Source organism: Pongo abelii, chromosome 17, assembly GCF_028885655.2.
Source record: "Pongo abelii isolate AG06213 chromosome 17, NHGRI_mPonAbe1-v2.0_pri, whole genome shotgun sequence".
Taxonomy (NCBI): domain Eukaryota; kingdom Metazoa; phylum Chordata; class Mammalia; order Primates; family Hominidae; genus Pongo; species Pongo abelii.
This window is the reverse complement of record NC_072002.2, coordinates 63,872,932-63,888,351: the sequence shown is the minus strand read 5'-3', so window position 1 is coordinate 63,888,351 and position 15,420 is coordinate 63,872,932. Positions and strand designations below refer to the sequence as shown.

General features: G+C 38.5%; 1 protein-coding gene across 11 annotated transcripts in view; it reads left to right on the top strand.

The window, feature by feature from the left end:
* Positions 1-15,420, top strand: part of DYM (dymeclin) — a 413,664-nt gene that overhangs the window by 350,430 nt on the left and 47,814 nt on the right. For 9 of the 11 annotated variants that reach the window (NM_001133903.1, XM_054537559.2, XM_054537555.2 and 6 more), the window contains 1 exon segment: positions 7,427-7,540. In NM_001133903.1, the coding sequence (NP_001127375.1) occupies positions 7,427-7,540 (114 nt within the window). 11 annotated transcript variants of the gene reach the window in all.

Sequence of the window (15,420 nt, the reverse complement as noted above, 5' to 3'; positions counted from 1 at the left end):
ACAAGTAGGAGCTGGTACCATTCCTTCTGAAACTATTCCAATCAATAGAAAAAGAGAGAATCCTCCCTAACTCATTTTATGAGGCCAGCATCATCCTGATACCAAAGCCTGACAGAGACACAACAAAAAAAGAGAATTTTAGACCAATATCCCTGATGAACATCGATGCAAAAATCCTCAATAAAATACTGGCAAACCAAATCCAGCAGCACATCAAAAAGCTTATCCACCATGATCAAGTGGGCTTCATCCCTGGGATGCAAGGCTGGTTCAACATACGCAAATCAATAAACATAATCCAGCATATAAACAGAACCAATGACAAAAACCATATGATTATCTCAATAGATGCAGAAAAGGCCTTTGACAAAATTCAACAGCACTTCATGCTAAAAACTCGTAAATTAGGTATTGATGGGACATATCTCAAAATAATAAGAGCTATCTATGACAGACCCACAGCCAATATCATACTGAATGGGCAAAAACTGGAAGCATTCCCTTTGAAAACTGGCACAAGACAGGGATGCCCTCTCTCACCACTCCTATTCAACATAGTGTTGGAAGTTCTGGCCAGGGCAATCAAGCAGGAGAAGGAAATAAAGAATATTCAATTAGGAAACGAGGAAATCAAATTGTCCCTGTTTGCAGATGACATGACTGTATATCTAGAAAACCCCATCATCTCAGCCCAATATCTCCTTAAGCTGATAAGCAACTTCAGCAAAGTCTCAGGATACAAAATCAACGTTCAGAAATCACAAGCATTCTTATACACCAATAACAGACAGAGAGCCAAATCATGAGTGAATTCCCATTCACCATTGCTTCAAAGAGAATAAAATACCTAGGAATCCAACTTACTAGGGATGTGAAGGACCTCTTCAAGGAGAACTACAAACCACTGCTCAATGAAATAAAAGAGGATAAAAACAAATGGAAGAACATTCCATGCTCATGGGTAGGAAGAATCAATATCGTGAAAATGGCCATACTGCCCAAGGTAATTTATAGATTCAATGCCATCCCCATCAAGCTACCAATGACCTTCTTCACAGAATTGGATAAAACTACTTTAAAGTTCATATGGAACCAAAAACGAGCCCGCATAGCCAAGTCAATCCTATGCCAAAAGAACAAAGCTGAAGGCATCACGCTACCTGACTTCAAACTATACTACAAGGCTACAGTAACCAAAACAGCATGGTACTGGTACCAAAACAGAGATATAGACCAATGGAACATAACAGAGCCCTCAGAAATAATGCCGCATATCTACAACCATCTGATCTTTGACAAACCTGACAAAAACAAGAAATGGGGAAAGGATTCCCTATTTAATAAATGGTGCTGGGAAAACTGGCTAGCCATAGGTAGAAAGCTGAAACTGGATCCCTTCCTTACACGTTATACAAAAATTAATTCAAGATGGATTAAAGACTTAGACCTAAAACCATAAAAACCCTAGAAGAAAACCTAGGCAATACCATTCAGGATATAGGCATGGGCAAGGACTTCATGTCTAAAACACCAAAAGCAATGGCAACAAAAGCCAAAATTGACAAATGGGATCTAATTAAACTAAAGAGCTTCTGCACAGCAAAAGAAACTACCATCAGAGTGAACAGGCAACCTACAGAATGGGAGAAAATTTTTGCAATCTACTCATCTGACAAAGGGCTAATATCCAGAATCTACAAAGAACTCAAACAAATTTACAAGAAAAAAACAACCCCATCAAAAAGTGGGCAAAAGATATGAACAGACACTTCTCAAAAGAAGACATTTATGCAGCCAAAAGACACATGAAAAAATGCTCATCATCACTGGCCATCAGAGAAATGCAAATCAAAACCACAATGAGATACCATCTCACACCAGTTAGATTGGTGATCATTAAAAAGTCAGGAAACAACAGGTGCTGGAGAGGATGTGGAGAAATAGGAACATTTCTACACTGTTGGTGGGACTGTAAACTAGTTCAACCATTGTGGAAGTCAGTGTGGCAATTCCTCAGGGATCCAGAACTAGAAATACCATTTGACCCAGCCATCCCATTACTGGGTATATACCCAAAGGATTATAAATCATGCTGCTATAAAGACACATGCAATGTATGTTTATTGCGGCACTATTCACAATAGCAAAGACTTGGAACCAAGCCAAATGTCCAACAACGATAGATCGGATTAAGAAAATGTGGCACATATGCACCATGGAATACTATGCAGCCATAAAAAAGGATGAGTTCATGTCCTTTGTACGGACATGGATGAAGCTGAAAACCATCATTCTCAGCAAACTATCTCAAGGACAAAAAATCAAACACCGCATGTTCTCACTCATAGGTGGGAGTTGAACAATGAGAACACATGGACACAGGAAGGGGAACATCACACCCCAGGGCCTGTTGTGGGGTTGGGGGAGAGGGGACGGATAGCATTTGGAGATATACCTAATGTTAAATGACGAGTTCCTGGGTGCAGCATACCAACATGGCACATGTATACATATGTAACCTGCACGTTGTGCGCATGTGCCCTAAAATTTAAAGTATTAAAAAAAAATCCATAAGAAAGATATCTGGAAAATCTCCAAATACTTGGAAATTGAACAGTACACCCATGCGTCCAAAAGAAGTTTACAAGGGAAATAGAACAAATTTAAAGTGAGCAAAAATGAAACTGTAACATGTCAAAATTTGTGGGACCCAGCAAAAGCTCAGAGAGAAATTTACAGCCTTAAATAAGCTAATGTCTGCACAGCGCGAAGTGCTTTGCACATGGTAAGTGCTCACAGAACGTTAGCTCTTACTGTTATTAGGTGTATATCAATACCCTCATTTACAAAATGACAGAGTTGCCACATTATCATTATTGGTTCCTATGCAATAGATGCTGCTACTTTGTCACTTTGAAGATGATATAAGGAGAGGTGGGATTTAAACCCAAGCAGTCCGACACCAGGTAAGTTCTCTAAACCACTGCATCATGCTACATCTAGATGTTGAGTGTTTTACAAGTCACATAGCTAGTATCAGAGGCAGGACTCAAATCTAAGCCTTCTTTGAGTAGTTCGTTATCCACTTATCATGATGTCTATTCTAATTATACAGGTTTGATCTGTCTTACCTCACAAATTACACTGTGTCTTTCTTCAAGAGAGAAAATGGTATCATCTATTTATTTCCCTGGTAAATCCTCGGGAGAGCTCCTCTGCTGAATGGATTGTCAATATATGTATTGATTAAAATACAGTAACTTGACGGGAAACTCAAACAAGTCAATGAGGAAATATATATGTATTTTACTTGTTTATCATTGTCTTAAAAAATAAAAATAAAATAAAACTTAGCTATCTACTTCTACCTCTTAGGAGAGTGGCCATTTTTAGCAAGCAAGCATTTTGCCTGAGGAGCACATACTAGCTCCTTTTTATCCTCCTCTACTCCAGAAAAGCTTCTCATTTCTATTAATCTGTGATCTATTAATAATAATCATTCACTTGTTTCATGACAGGTGGTTAAATGTGATTTAACATTACTCAGAGTATACAACTGATTAATCAGTATATGACATTGGGCAATCACTGTTCAAAGCTAATAGCATAATGTAAGGTAATATGCTGTACTTGGATTTCATGAGTTACAGCCAAATATGGTAGGTAGAGGAGGGTTGTAAAACATGCGCTGTGGAAAAGTACCTTCCTTTGAAAGGTTGTCTTTGAATTACACTGACAAAGCATTCATCCCCACTTTCACTAAAGGTTTTACTTAAATTTTTTCTGTTATTGGCTGTGTCTCATGCAGAGATTTTCAGAGGAATAAAAGTTCATCTATTTTAACAGTTGTAATGGTTGCTATACAAATTGATAAAAGCCACACATCTGTTGTAGTCATCATCACTAAAAGTACTATTATATGCAAAATTATAACCTGGGAGTAGGAAATAGAAGCTCTTATCTTTGAATGAATTGTTTCACATTCTTTGCTGATGTTGCAGTCAGACAACATCTGAAAGGTTTGGCTAAACAACTTAAACCTTTCACTTAGATATCTCCTATTTGAAAAACGAAGCTAGTGCTCCATTTTGCTACGTAGGCATTGCTGGAGATGTGATAAAGTAAGAAGAAATACCTGAGCTGGAGTCCTACTCCTCCCACTTGCCTGGGTCACCCCAGTCTAGTTTGTCTCTCTGATCCTTTTTATGGTTCTATAGGACAGAGATTTTTATCAGCCTCATGGGATTGTCGTGAGAATTAAATAAATAGTATATGTACAGCACACAGTCCATGATAAACATTCAGGATAGATTTGTTTCCTTTGGTTTTGATACATAAATTATACTTCCCTTCTGCAAGTGGTTGTTTTATCATTTTCTAAAATCGTGTGAGTTTGAATGCAAAAACATGAGAATGTCAGCTTTAAAACGTACAAATGAGAACCAGCTTGAAAAAGGAATTTAGTTGGAAACCCAGCCTCATGCCTCCCCTGCAGCTCTCCCAGTGGAAATGGAAATTCCTTGTGGCTTAGAGGAAAGCCAGTATAGGCCGCAGAGTCAACAAAGCAAAACTGTCATTGCATTACTTTGTTCTTGGTGCTGTGACACATAAATACGCTCCCTTTTGTTGGTTTGTCGTGTCTTTGAGTAGTAAGTGAATACTGTGAGTTCCCTTTAACTCTGATTATGTGCATTTTGTTATCTCAATTAGTGATTATCAAAGTGGATGGCTGCACATGCCCCAGAGATTGCACTAACGGTTCATCCATAGAAGCATGGGAAGAAAATATTAGAGCTGTTATTTATTCATCTAAAAATAAGGAGATTTAGTTTTACTAATAGTATTGGCCTTTACAACCTGCCAGGGTCTGTGTCAGCCTCAGTACTCCAGATACCCCGAGGGAGGTGATAGGAGTTCCTCAACTTGTAGGGCTTGGCATACATGCACTCACCTGTTCATTCACGTAAAGCTTAGTGTAGTATATGTGTTCCTGGTTACAGTATCTAGATTTAGTTAAATCCTCATGAAATAGCGTGTTTTCCCACACACTGAAGGTGATAGAAAAATATAAGCACATATGACAAAAGATAATGGCAGAGCTGACATCCCCCTCCTCCTGGAACAAGTGCCACGTTACAAGGGAAAAAACAGTGATGAACCAGTCTAATCTCACAGAAAATGGATCCATAAAAGTTATCAGGAAGACTGTTGGCACTATGGATTTAGTATTCACTGTAATAAATGATGCATCTTACCGTGGGTGAATACTGTGCTTGCTGATGGTCAGGTGAAACTGCTGTGAGTAGTCATCTGTAATTACCAAGATTATTTTCAATGACATTTTAATGAGTACAAAAAACGTGTTTTGTATCATTGGTTTTTTTCAATCTAATTCATTTTATCTCATTCTTTTAAATTTATTTTATGAACATTTTATAATATGTAAAACATCAGTGCTGTAGTATATTGCATGATTTATAAAGAACTAGAACATATATTGCAAGCACATCCTCATTTTTTTACTTGTAGATGTATACAACCTGAAAAGTTTGGAAACCTCTGGTCTAGATTCTGGCTGATCATCAAAATCACCTGGAGAGCCTGACGTATAATAGAAGGTCCCTGACCAGACCCTGGGATCAGAATTTCACAAGGCTTCTCAGCTACTTCTGATGATCAGCCATGCTTGAGAACTACTCCTTGTCTATATGATCTACTGCTATAAACAAAACAAAAATCCAGTAGTGAAATGTCAGCTTTCAGCATGTTAGAAAGAAAAAAAAAATTCAGTAAGCCTCAAGCATATGTAACATCTATCTACTTTTTAATTATCTTTTTTTATTTTTTAGAATGTGTTTTTAACAGATATGCTCCTACTTTGTAAATATTTTTTGGTCAAAGAAGATAATATGCATAGGTGTTAGGTTGACCCATATGAAATTTCTAACATTAAACCATTTTTTTACCAACAAAATTGGCATTTCATATGATTAACCAATTCTTTTCTCAGAAAAACTATGCTCAGTTTACAACCTGTGAAGATATTTACACAAAAGGAAAGCATTTATTTTGTGTATTCATTGTTGCATATTTTTAATCTATTACAATATGTTTTGCTATCTGTGTTGTGTCTTCAAATATTCACTATATTATAAAAATCAATTTTTGGACCTGCTGTGTCTAAACTCTGTGAACAAAATATTAATCCTAGAAACTCAAAAAGAACTTAAAATCCGACATGGGGAAGAACAAGGCCCACAGGCACATACCGAAAAACCAACTTGTGGACAAAATAAGCAACTTGCAAAGTAGCTGGTGGTGCCAGCAAACTGCTTGAGATAAAGAAATGGTTTATCTGGAATCACAAGCAGTGTCACCAGCCATGAGCTGCCTTTGTTCTCACTCATTGCCACAGAGTTATGAGGCACATGCTTGTTAATGGCTGTGGCGCCAGCTAAGTCTCTTTACCTTCCAGAACAAATGCATTTAGTGGCATTTATGTAATATAGTGTACTTTCCACTAGAATGGGTAAGAGAAAAGTTATCGTACTCTTAAACAATTAGCATTTAGGAGAGTAATTCTGAAAGAAAATGCATAAAAACATTTGTGAAGGGTTGTTTGTAACTTAATATATTTTACCTATAAAATAGAAGACATAAAAGGTAATGCTCAACTTTACAAAAACACAATAATGTTTTATATTTTTGCATGTCTGACTATAAACACCTAAATGTTATTCTCTTGAATTTAAAAAGGGATCTGCAGTCTTCTTGATTTATGAACATTGTGGTTTTAAAAATAATTTGCTGAAAAATGATGTTTTGTTTTCATTTTTTAGTGACAAATATTTAGGGACAGTGTATTTCCAGAATGCTACTGTGTTAATATCTTGCTGCATACTTTGGGCTGTGCTATAACATGAAGCAAAAGTAATTATAGGTTGCTATTTGTTATCCCTGGTTATCATGATAAGGGAAATGTGGCTAAATTCATAGATAATCCCCAAAACATCATTTTAGCCATTAGTTTCAAATTCTTTCCTGTTAAACCCTTTTGAGAGAGAGAGCTAATATTAAGCTTCAAAAGTGATAGGCTTTAGGGTTTAGCTTTCTCTCCCCACTTTCTGTTGGATACTGCTCTATAAATGAAATATAAATGCAAAGTCAGGCAGCACAAGCAAGAGTAGAATTCAGGAGGCTACTTAATTCACAGAATGAATAATCAGCCCTGGATGTTGAGGGATTGCCTCTGATTCGGCTATCAAACCCAACGGAGAGCAAACTGCGTTTCGGAGAGCTAGTGAATTAAAAGCCAGGTCACTGTAGGAATGGAATCATGATAGTTTGACTACCATGTGAGAAAGGCGGCTACTAAAAATACATTTCATACCTCTTCTTGTTTAAAAAATAACATTTTACATTACAGGTGATCACCTTCTTTAGCTCAAGGTTGCTGCAAGCTGGAGCTGAGCTGTCAGTGGAACGGGTCCTGGAAATCATTAAGCAAGGCGTCGTTGCACTGCCCAAAGACAGACTGAAGGTAAGAAGGCTAAAGAAATGTCCACTTGACACTGCCGTGTCCCTTGATGTAAATGTTAGTGTCTTAGCAGACCCTATCCAGAATCGTGCTGCTTACCCAGTATATAGACTAGAAGGGCACCTCAGAACTGTGACAAAGGTTTCTGACAGCTTTTCAAAAGAAGCATTAATACTTTCATGCCACTGCATATCCTACAGGTAACCGTGGCATGCACTATAATTCATATACTGTAAATAAAAGGACACCTTATTTTTTTAACCCAGTAAAACAAATTCGGCCTTAAAAGTATCATCAAGAGTTGATGGGAAGGTGGTGATGAAGATGATCACAACAGTAGCTAATATTTCCATAGTGTGACTCAGTGCCACACAGGTTCTAAATGTGTTATATCAAGCTCATTCGGTCCCTACCACAGCCCTTTAAGGTGGGTAGTGGTATCATCCTAATTTTTCAGATGAGGAAACTAATGTACAGTGAGGTTAAGAAACTTAGCCAAAGCCATACAACTGGAAAATGATGGAGCCTGGAGATTGAAACCCAGGAAGTCTAGCTCCAGAGCCCACGTTCATAATTGCTGCACTGTTTACTGTGTGCCTGGGATGTAATAGTGGAAAGAGATGCACTTCGTGGAGAAGGTGGGGGAAATGCTGCATTTGAAGAAGGCATTTACATCTGTTTGATAGATGTACTCCTGAAGCAGTCTCACAATATCAAACTCATACTTCAAGACTAATTATCCCATAAGAAAAAGATGTAAAGAAGATCCTTTGGGGAATGCATGAATGTACAGCATTGCAGCTTACTTTTACTTTACTGTTCTTTTTAATTTTTTCTTCATTAGCTCTAATTTTTTAGAGTGCTTTCACCTAAATTACCAACACAGGAGGTCATAGTGGATATTTGGCCTTCATAGTGTTTTGTCACAACTCACGTCTGTTCCAGTGTTACTGTTTTTGGGGGCTGTGTTTTTCAGCACTATCACTAGAACCACTGCTTAATGAATGCTTGAGAGATATTGTTGTAGGATATAAAAATATTTTCAATTATAATAACAGAGTTTGTAAAATAACAGCACATTAGTCATCATAATCACTTACTGAAGTTCCACTGTACATAAACAACAGTGAGATTCACACGGTACTGAGCAAAGATGGCAAATGTTCTGTTTATCAGCCAAAGTGGCACCACCATGTGGTAACAGCATAAAAACAGGTTACAGTTCACTGGGCCCTCCAGCTTGGATGTGTTCCTATTCCAGATAATTTTTTTAAATATAGAGAATTCATATTGTTTCCATTTTTACATAAAGTAAGACCTTGGTTTGTTGGTTGGTTTGGGGGTATTTTTGTGGGATTTTTTTGAACTATTTCAAATTTATGTATACTATACCATGTGAACCAGTACAAAAAAATCCATGAAGATTAAAGTGGCTACTCCCAGGAAGTGATGGATCTTGGTGTGTAAGCTCAGTCAAGAACAAAGTAGAAATATCGAGGCTGCCAAAAAAGAACACTGCAGTGGAGTCTGGGGAAGGTTAATCTTATAATTCACTGTGATACTTACCCTAAAGCGAAATGAATTACAGTGTGCAGGCTAAGTGCTAGAATGTTAATATTTGTTCATTTATTATACTATGTTCAAAAATAAAATGTCATTTATATTTGAGACAGTGACATATAAACAAAAATGTAACTCTTTTCGTTTTTCAGAATTATGGCTAAATAGAGAAAATAATTGATCTATGGTGGGTCCCAGGCAAGTTGACTCTGATTTAGAGCAAGATCCTATTAAGGCCAAGGTCATGGATAAATTTCTTAAGAGGGCCAGTTAATTTGGTTCTGGAACATAGCAAGAAGTTGTACTCCTGACCTCAGCTTGCCATCTCACTTCATGGTTGCAAAAGGATAGAGGATGGATGATTCAGTTTAAAAAAAAAAAACTATCACCAGTACTAGAAAAGATTACATTTACTAAAATTACATTTACCCACAGATGGTGAGTCATCCTAGTTGGTTTAAATGATAGCATATTATTACCACAGATGTTACTAGAAATAAAAGGCTGTTTATCCTTACAATCAAGCCTTATCTCAATTATTTTAATCATCTTTTTGGATTGAGTGTTTATAATAAAATGAATCACTTAAAACCTCTAGAGTTTGATTCACAGAATACCACAGTATCTAAAGTTGATTGAAAATTCAAGCTGTGTTGAATAATGTTTACATTATACTACGTGAAAGCACATTATAGTCTTTGGAGTAGTTTACTAATATATACTGATAAAATAATTGTCGGGTATGTAATAATAGTTTCATACATGATATTGATGTAAAAGTTGGTTTCAAATTGGAAATGCTGTCTTAATAAGCCCTCTATGAAAATGTGGAATAATACCTACTAATTGATTTGTTGTTTCTTAAAATATATAAATTAAACACTTAGAAACTCAGAATTCTTTACTACTACCTTCTGGGTTGTTAAGAGGATCACAGCGCCCCTTACTCATGAAAAATTCACCAGCTAATGTCAGCTGAAGCCGATGAACCAAAAGTTTTAGAAGTTTCCCTTGCATTGTAGAATTGAAGCCAACTTTGTAGAAGTAGTATTCTTCCAATTTTGGGCAAGTAAACAGTAAGATCTGGAAGCCCATGGAAGAGTAATTGACTTCCAACCAAATAAAATATTTTTCAATCAAATATTATTTGACATAGCCTTCTAAAATATTTGTGTAATATCCTATGTGGGAATACATACTCTTTGGATAAATCTGTCTATATAGTTAAACAACTTGGCTGTTCAGAGTAAATAGTATTAATATCATTCTAAACATTTTCTTCTTACTGGTATTCTGTGAAGTCTGGGAAAGGCAATACCAGGTAATTATTTTTTCCGGAGCCTCCTGCTTAAACAGAGACCTAAAGAACAGGCTCTGAAATCCTGAGTCACTTATTTCTCCTTTAGGGTTTGGAAGGAAATAAATAAAGTTAGTATGTCCTCTGGGAGCCGACTTAGAAGCCGCAGCTCAAAGCTCTCACTGTCTGTATCCACAACAGGGCATGTTCCTGGCTCGCGTTTTGCTTACTGTGGAGCAATTTGAATGTCATGGTGATGGGTCAGAATTCATCCAGATCCGTGCGTGTTCTCATACCACTGCCACCTCAGATTTTATTATGTTGGGCTCTCAAGTCCCCTCTTTTCTTCAGTTTAGTGAATTATCTATGTCATTTGAGGATTAAGAATTTTACTGTGTTTAGTGTTTGAAAACTAGGTAGTGCTTTTCAAGGGGAATTAACCAGAAGATAACTTACCTTTTAGTGTAAATAAGAAAGTATGGAATAATATGTTATTGACAATAACCAAACTTTTCATTTACTCAAGACACTTGATAAGTCATAGGAATTAAAAGTAATTACCAGTTTCACACTAAATGATTTTTAAAGCCTTTATTTTATATCCACTTTTTAGAATACTTTCATGGTTGTTTTTAGTTGCATAAAGAAAAATATAAAAAATCACATTAACTGACTTGCTTAAAACCTTTCCCCTTGCTCCTATTTGGGGGTCTCTTCCCTATCTCACCCTAAGCATCTTTTGTTTCTTTGTCAGTTCTCTATCCCCAGAGCAGATTCCTGAGTGCCGTACTGGGAGGGCCCTTCGGGGTCCCACAGGAACAACCCCTGTGTGTCCACAGTCACTCTCTTCTGCCTCCCCACACATCCACACTCCTTGTGTATCTCTACCTGTGGAAATATGAATAGCCAGCATCCTCCCTCTAACACAAAAGTACTGTTAGATCCCAAACCCTAGAAATTCTCATTTCTCGAGTCATTCCTTTCCCTCCACATTGCCACCCTCCCATGTGGCTGCTCCACATTTCCCCCACAGTCTGTTGCTATAAACTCCTAATTGGAGTCTCCACTTCCGCATCTTTCTTCCTCCCCAGGTGTCCTTAGCCCTGTTGCCATCCTTATACCCTGCTCTGATCCAGCACGCAAGGCACTTCATGGCCTAGCTCCTGACTTAAGTTGTGTTCTTTTTCCTCCTACGGATCCTGTGCTCCAACACTGTCAGCCGCTGGCTGATCGCCAGGTGGACAGAGTCCTTGCATGCCAGGCCTTTGTGCATGCAGCTTCTGGGTTCTCACAGATTCATGGCTTGTCTGTCAGGTGAGCCGATCATGCTCCCCACTTTCTATGAAGCCCACTCTGATTCACCCACGCACACTCGGTGGTTTTCTCCACATTCCTATGGCGCACGTATGTCCCTCCATTATAGCAAAACCATCCCCCAGCACACCCATCTCATTCAATACATATTCGTGGGGTAAATTAACTTCTCCACTCTGCCTCTGGATTCCTATTTCTCTCCTTCTTCTCAGCCAAAATCTTGATTTCTCCTTTGGTCCTTCAACTCTCCTTATTCATTGCACAGCATTAGTGCAGAACATTAAAGGAGGGACTCCCAGTGAAGAGTGAGGCTTTTCTCCATGGCTTGCTGTCCCAAGGACCCCTCAGCCCAGGCTCTCCGGTGGAAGACTAAGGGTCTCTTACCACTAAGCTTTCCCTGCTAGTTGGTTTTCCTGTATTTGGCCCTTCTCCTTCTGTCCCCAGATTTGCTTCTCAGGATGTATGCACCCACCTGTTCCTTTACATTAATTTGCATCATCATCATCATCACCGATATCACCTGTAATATACAAGCAAAGCATCTCTTATAAATGTGGTTTGTTTCTTCCTACTGCAGCTCGTTATTTTACCCCCACTTTGACCACAACATTGCTAGGACATTGGGGAAACAGAAGTATGTAAGACACCACCTCTGCCCTCAGAAAAATGTATCACCTTTCAGGAGAGAAAGGCACCCCCTTGCATTGCAGAGCTGAATAGAGCATGGCACTTTATGCTAAATGTCAAATGAATGGTGTAGAAGTTAAGTTCTGGAAGAAGGAATGGAGACACTGCTGGGAAGAACTAGTCAGGGAACGTTTAAGAGAAACCTGGACTTGACCTTCTCTGTCTTAAAGGGATGGTAAGATTTCCATAAAGCTGGGATGAAAGAGAAATCCAGATGGAGAAATCCGTGTGTGAGTACAAGAGAAGGCCCAAGGCAAGTTCAGCTTAGTGTCCAACTGGAACAATAGGACTCCCCTAATTCTCTCTGCTGTATTAATGTGGCTTGTATTATTTAATGGTACAATAAAGTAATTAGTGGCTTTCAAACTCTTTAGACTGCCACCCACAGCAAAAAATACATTTAACATCATGATACAATTCACACATTTATATACAACTGAAATGAAAGTTTGATAAAACAGTACTTAACCTCATTAAATGTGATGGGCCCCGATATTGCCTATTCTGTTTCTTTTTTTAAAATTGTTAGTCAGACCCATTAAATTGATTTAATGATCCACTATTATTTAGTAACTCAGAGAGTTTTAAAAATAATGTATCAAGGCTGGGTGTGGTGGCTCACACCTGTAATCCCAGCACTTTGGGAGCTGGAGGCGGGCAGATCACGAGGTCAGGAGTTCGAGACCAGCCTAACCAACGTGATGAAACCGAGATCGTGCCACTGCACTCCAGCCTAGGGGACAGAGCGAGACTCCATCTCAAAATAAATAAATAAATAAATAAATAAATAAATATCAAATCATTGTTTTTCAAAGTGTGATCCTCATAGCAGCATCAGCATCCCCTAGGAACTTGCTAGAAATGGAGGTTCTCTGGCCCTACCCCAGACCTATGGAATTAGAATCTGTGGGGCTGGGGCAGTCAGTGCGTAACATCAGCCCCTGTGTGAACTGATGCCTGCTCCAGTTTGAGAAGCACAGCACTAGATAATTGCTCCAAACACACCAGCCCTCTCCACTCTTAGAGCCTTGCCTAGATCACTCTCCCTGCTCCAGATATCTGCTGGCCTCATTCCTGCATCTCCTTCAAGTCTTTACTCTCGTGAGCAAATGAAATCACTCTCTCCATCATGCCTGCCCGACCTTCCAGTTAACATTTCTGCACTCCCAGTCCCCCAATCCTACTGTATGTTTTCTTTTTCTGCAGCATTGTCATCTAGCATACTGTATAATTATTTATTATTATCCTCCTAGATAATGTAAGCTCCAGGAGGCCAGGGGTCTTCATATTTTGTTCACTGGGGTATCTGAAATGTACCTGGCACATACTGGGCACTTTAATATTTGCTGAATGGGAGGGAGGGAGGAAATGAGAAAGAGAGGGATACCAACGAACAATGGGCCTGTTGACCATAAAATGCCACTTCAAGAAAACATTCTTTGAAGAACAGCTCTCCATAGACTCTTAAAAGGTCAGCTTTTATTCCAAAATATTATAAAGAAGCTTGGTTAAGACTGGAGGTCTTGGTCACTTTGTTGGAATAGTTGCTTTTTAAAAGTCTACATTATTCCACATTTATGCATTCTTATAGCTACAAAACCCTACTGTGAAGACCTCCATTTTAGTAGTTCTCATCAATAAGCTAATTCTTATGTAAATTGGCCTTACTAAATTTTTAATAGTTTCTCAGGGGTTCTCTTCTTGACTGTCACCTGCAGTGATTTCATAGTTCAAGCAGAGTAAAATATTCTGATTTATGGTACTAGGATAAATTTTTCAAGTGATCTCATTTTTTCCTATTTCTGAACCTTTCTCAGAGGGTGAAGAGCATGGAGGGCCTGTCAGGCTCTATGAGAGTCCAATAAAGAGCCACTGTTTGCTTTTTCTGGTTCATTCTCTCTACTTTCCCTGATCCATGTAGAGCATGTGTGTGTTCAGGGCCTGACAGAAAGTCGAGGAGACCGAGTGCCTGACACCGTCCACCAGCCCAACAGCAAAGCCTCTTCTTCAGACTAAATCTGCTGCTAGCTTATAGCTACTTTAATTGTACAAATGATGTCATTTGACTTTTTTCTCCTGTTTTTATTTTTATCACTTTAGACTTTTAAAAAATCGTTTTCTCTCTTTCCTGACATATTGTTACCTTTTTGCTGTGGGATGGGAGCTAGGAAGCATTCAGCATAAAGGGGATAGCTCTGTGCTGGGCTTCTATCCTCAAAGGAGAGATGACATTTCTGCCATTCCACCAGGCCCAAAATGATCTCTGCAGAATTCAACAATCACAGTGGCTCTCCCTCCCATTCTGACTCTCCTTGAGTTTCTTGTCCAATAAAGACAAAGATCAAGTCTTATAAGTTACTTCTGCCTCCCATGGAATAGTAAACACAGGCTCATAAGTGGCTCCAGAAACTGCTAGAATAATGTAATACCTGATTCTTAGGACCATTTAATCCTCATATGAGAAATTTTATGTTATGAACTCCATGGTCTCACATGCACACATGCACACACACACATTTGCAGGATGTTGCTACAGCTTTCCAAGTCACCAGTTCTACATATTGGGAAGGAAACAAATGGGAAATCTTAGCCAAGGCCAGTCCCTCAGTTGAATCCCTCCAGAGTCATTTTGTAGGACAAGGACTATAGAAAGCACAATAGAACACCCATAATGTTGATACTAGAATCTCTTCTGTATTGGGGTTATCTAAGAAGGAATCTGGTCACATTGATTCTCCCTCCATCAAAATGAGGATTTCAAGAGAATTCTCTTTTTTTTTTTTTTTAATTTTATTATTATTATACTTTAAGTTTTAGGGTACATGTGCACAATGTGCAGGTTAGTTACATATGTATACATGTGCCATGCTGGTGTGCTGCACCCATTAACTCGTCATTTAGCATTAGGTATATCTCCTAAAGCTATCCCTCCCCCCTCCCCCCACCCCACAACAGTCCCCAGAGTGTGATGTTCTCCTTCCTGTGTCCATGTGTTCTCATTGTTCAATTCCCACCTATGAGTGAG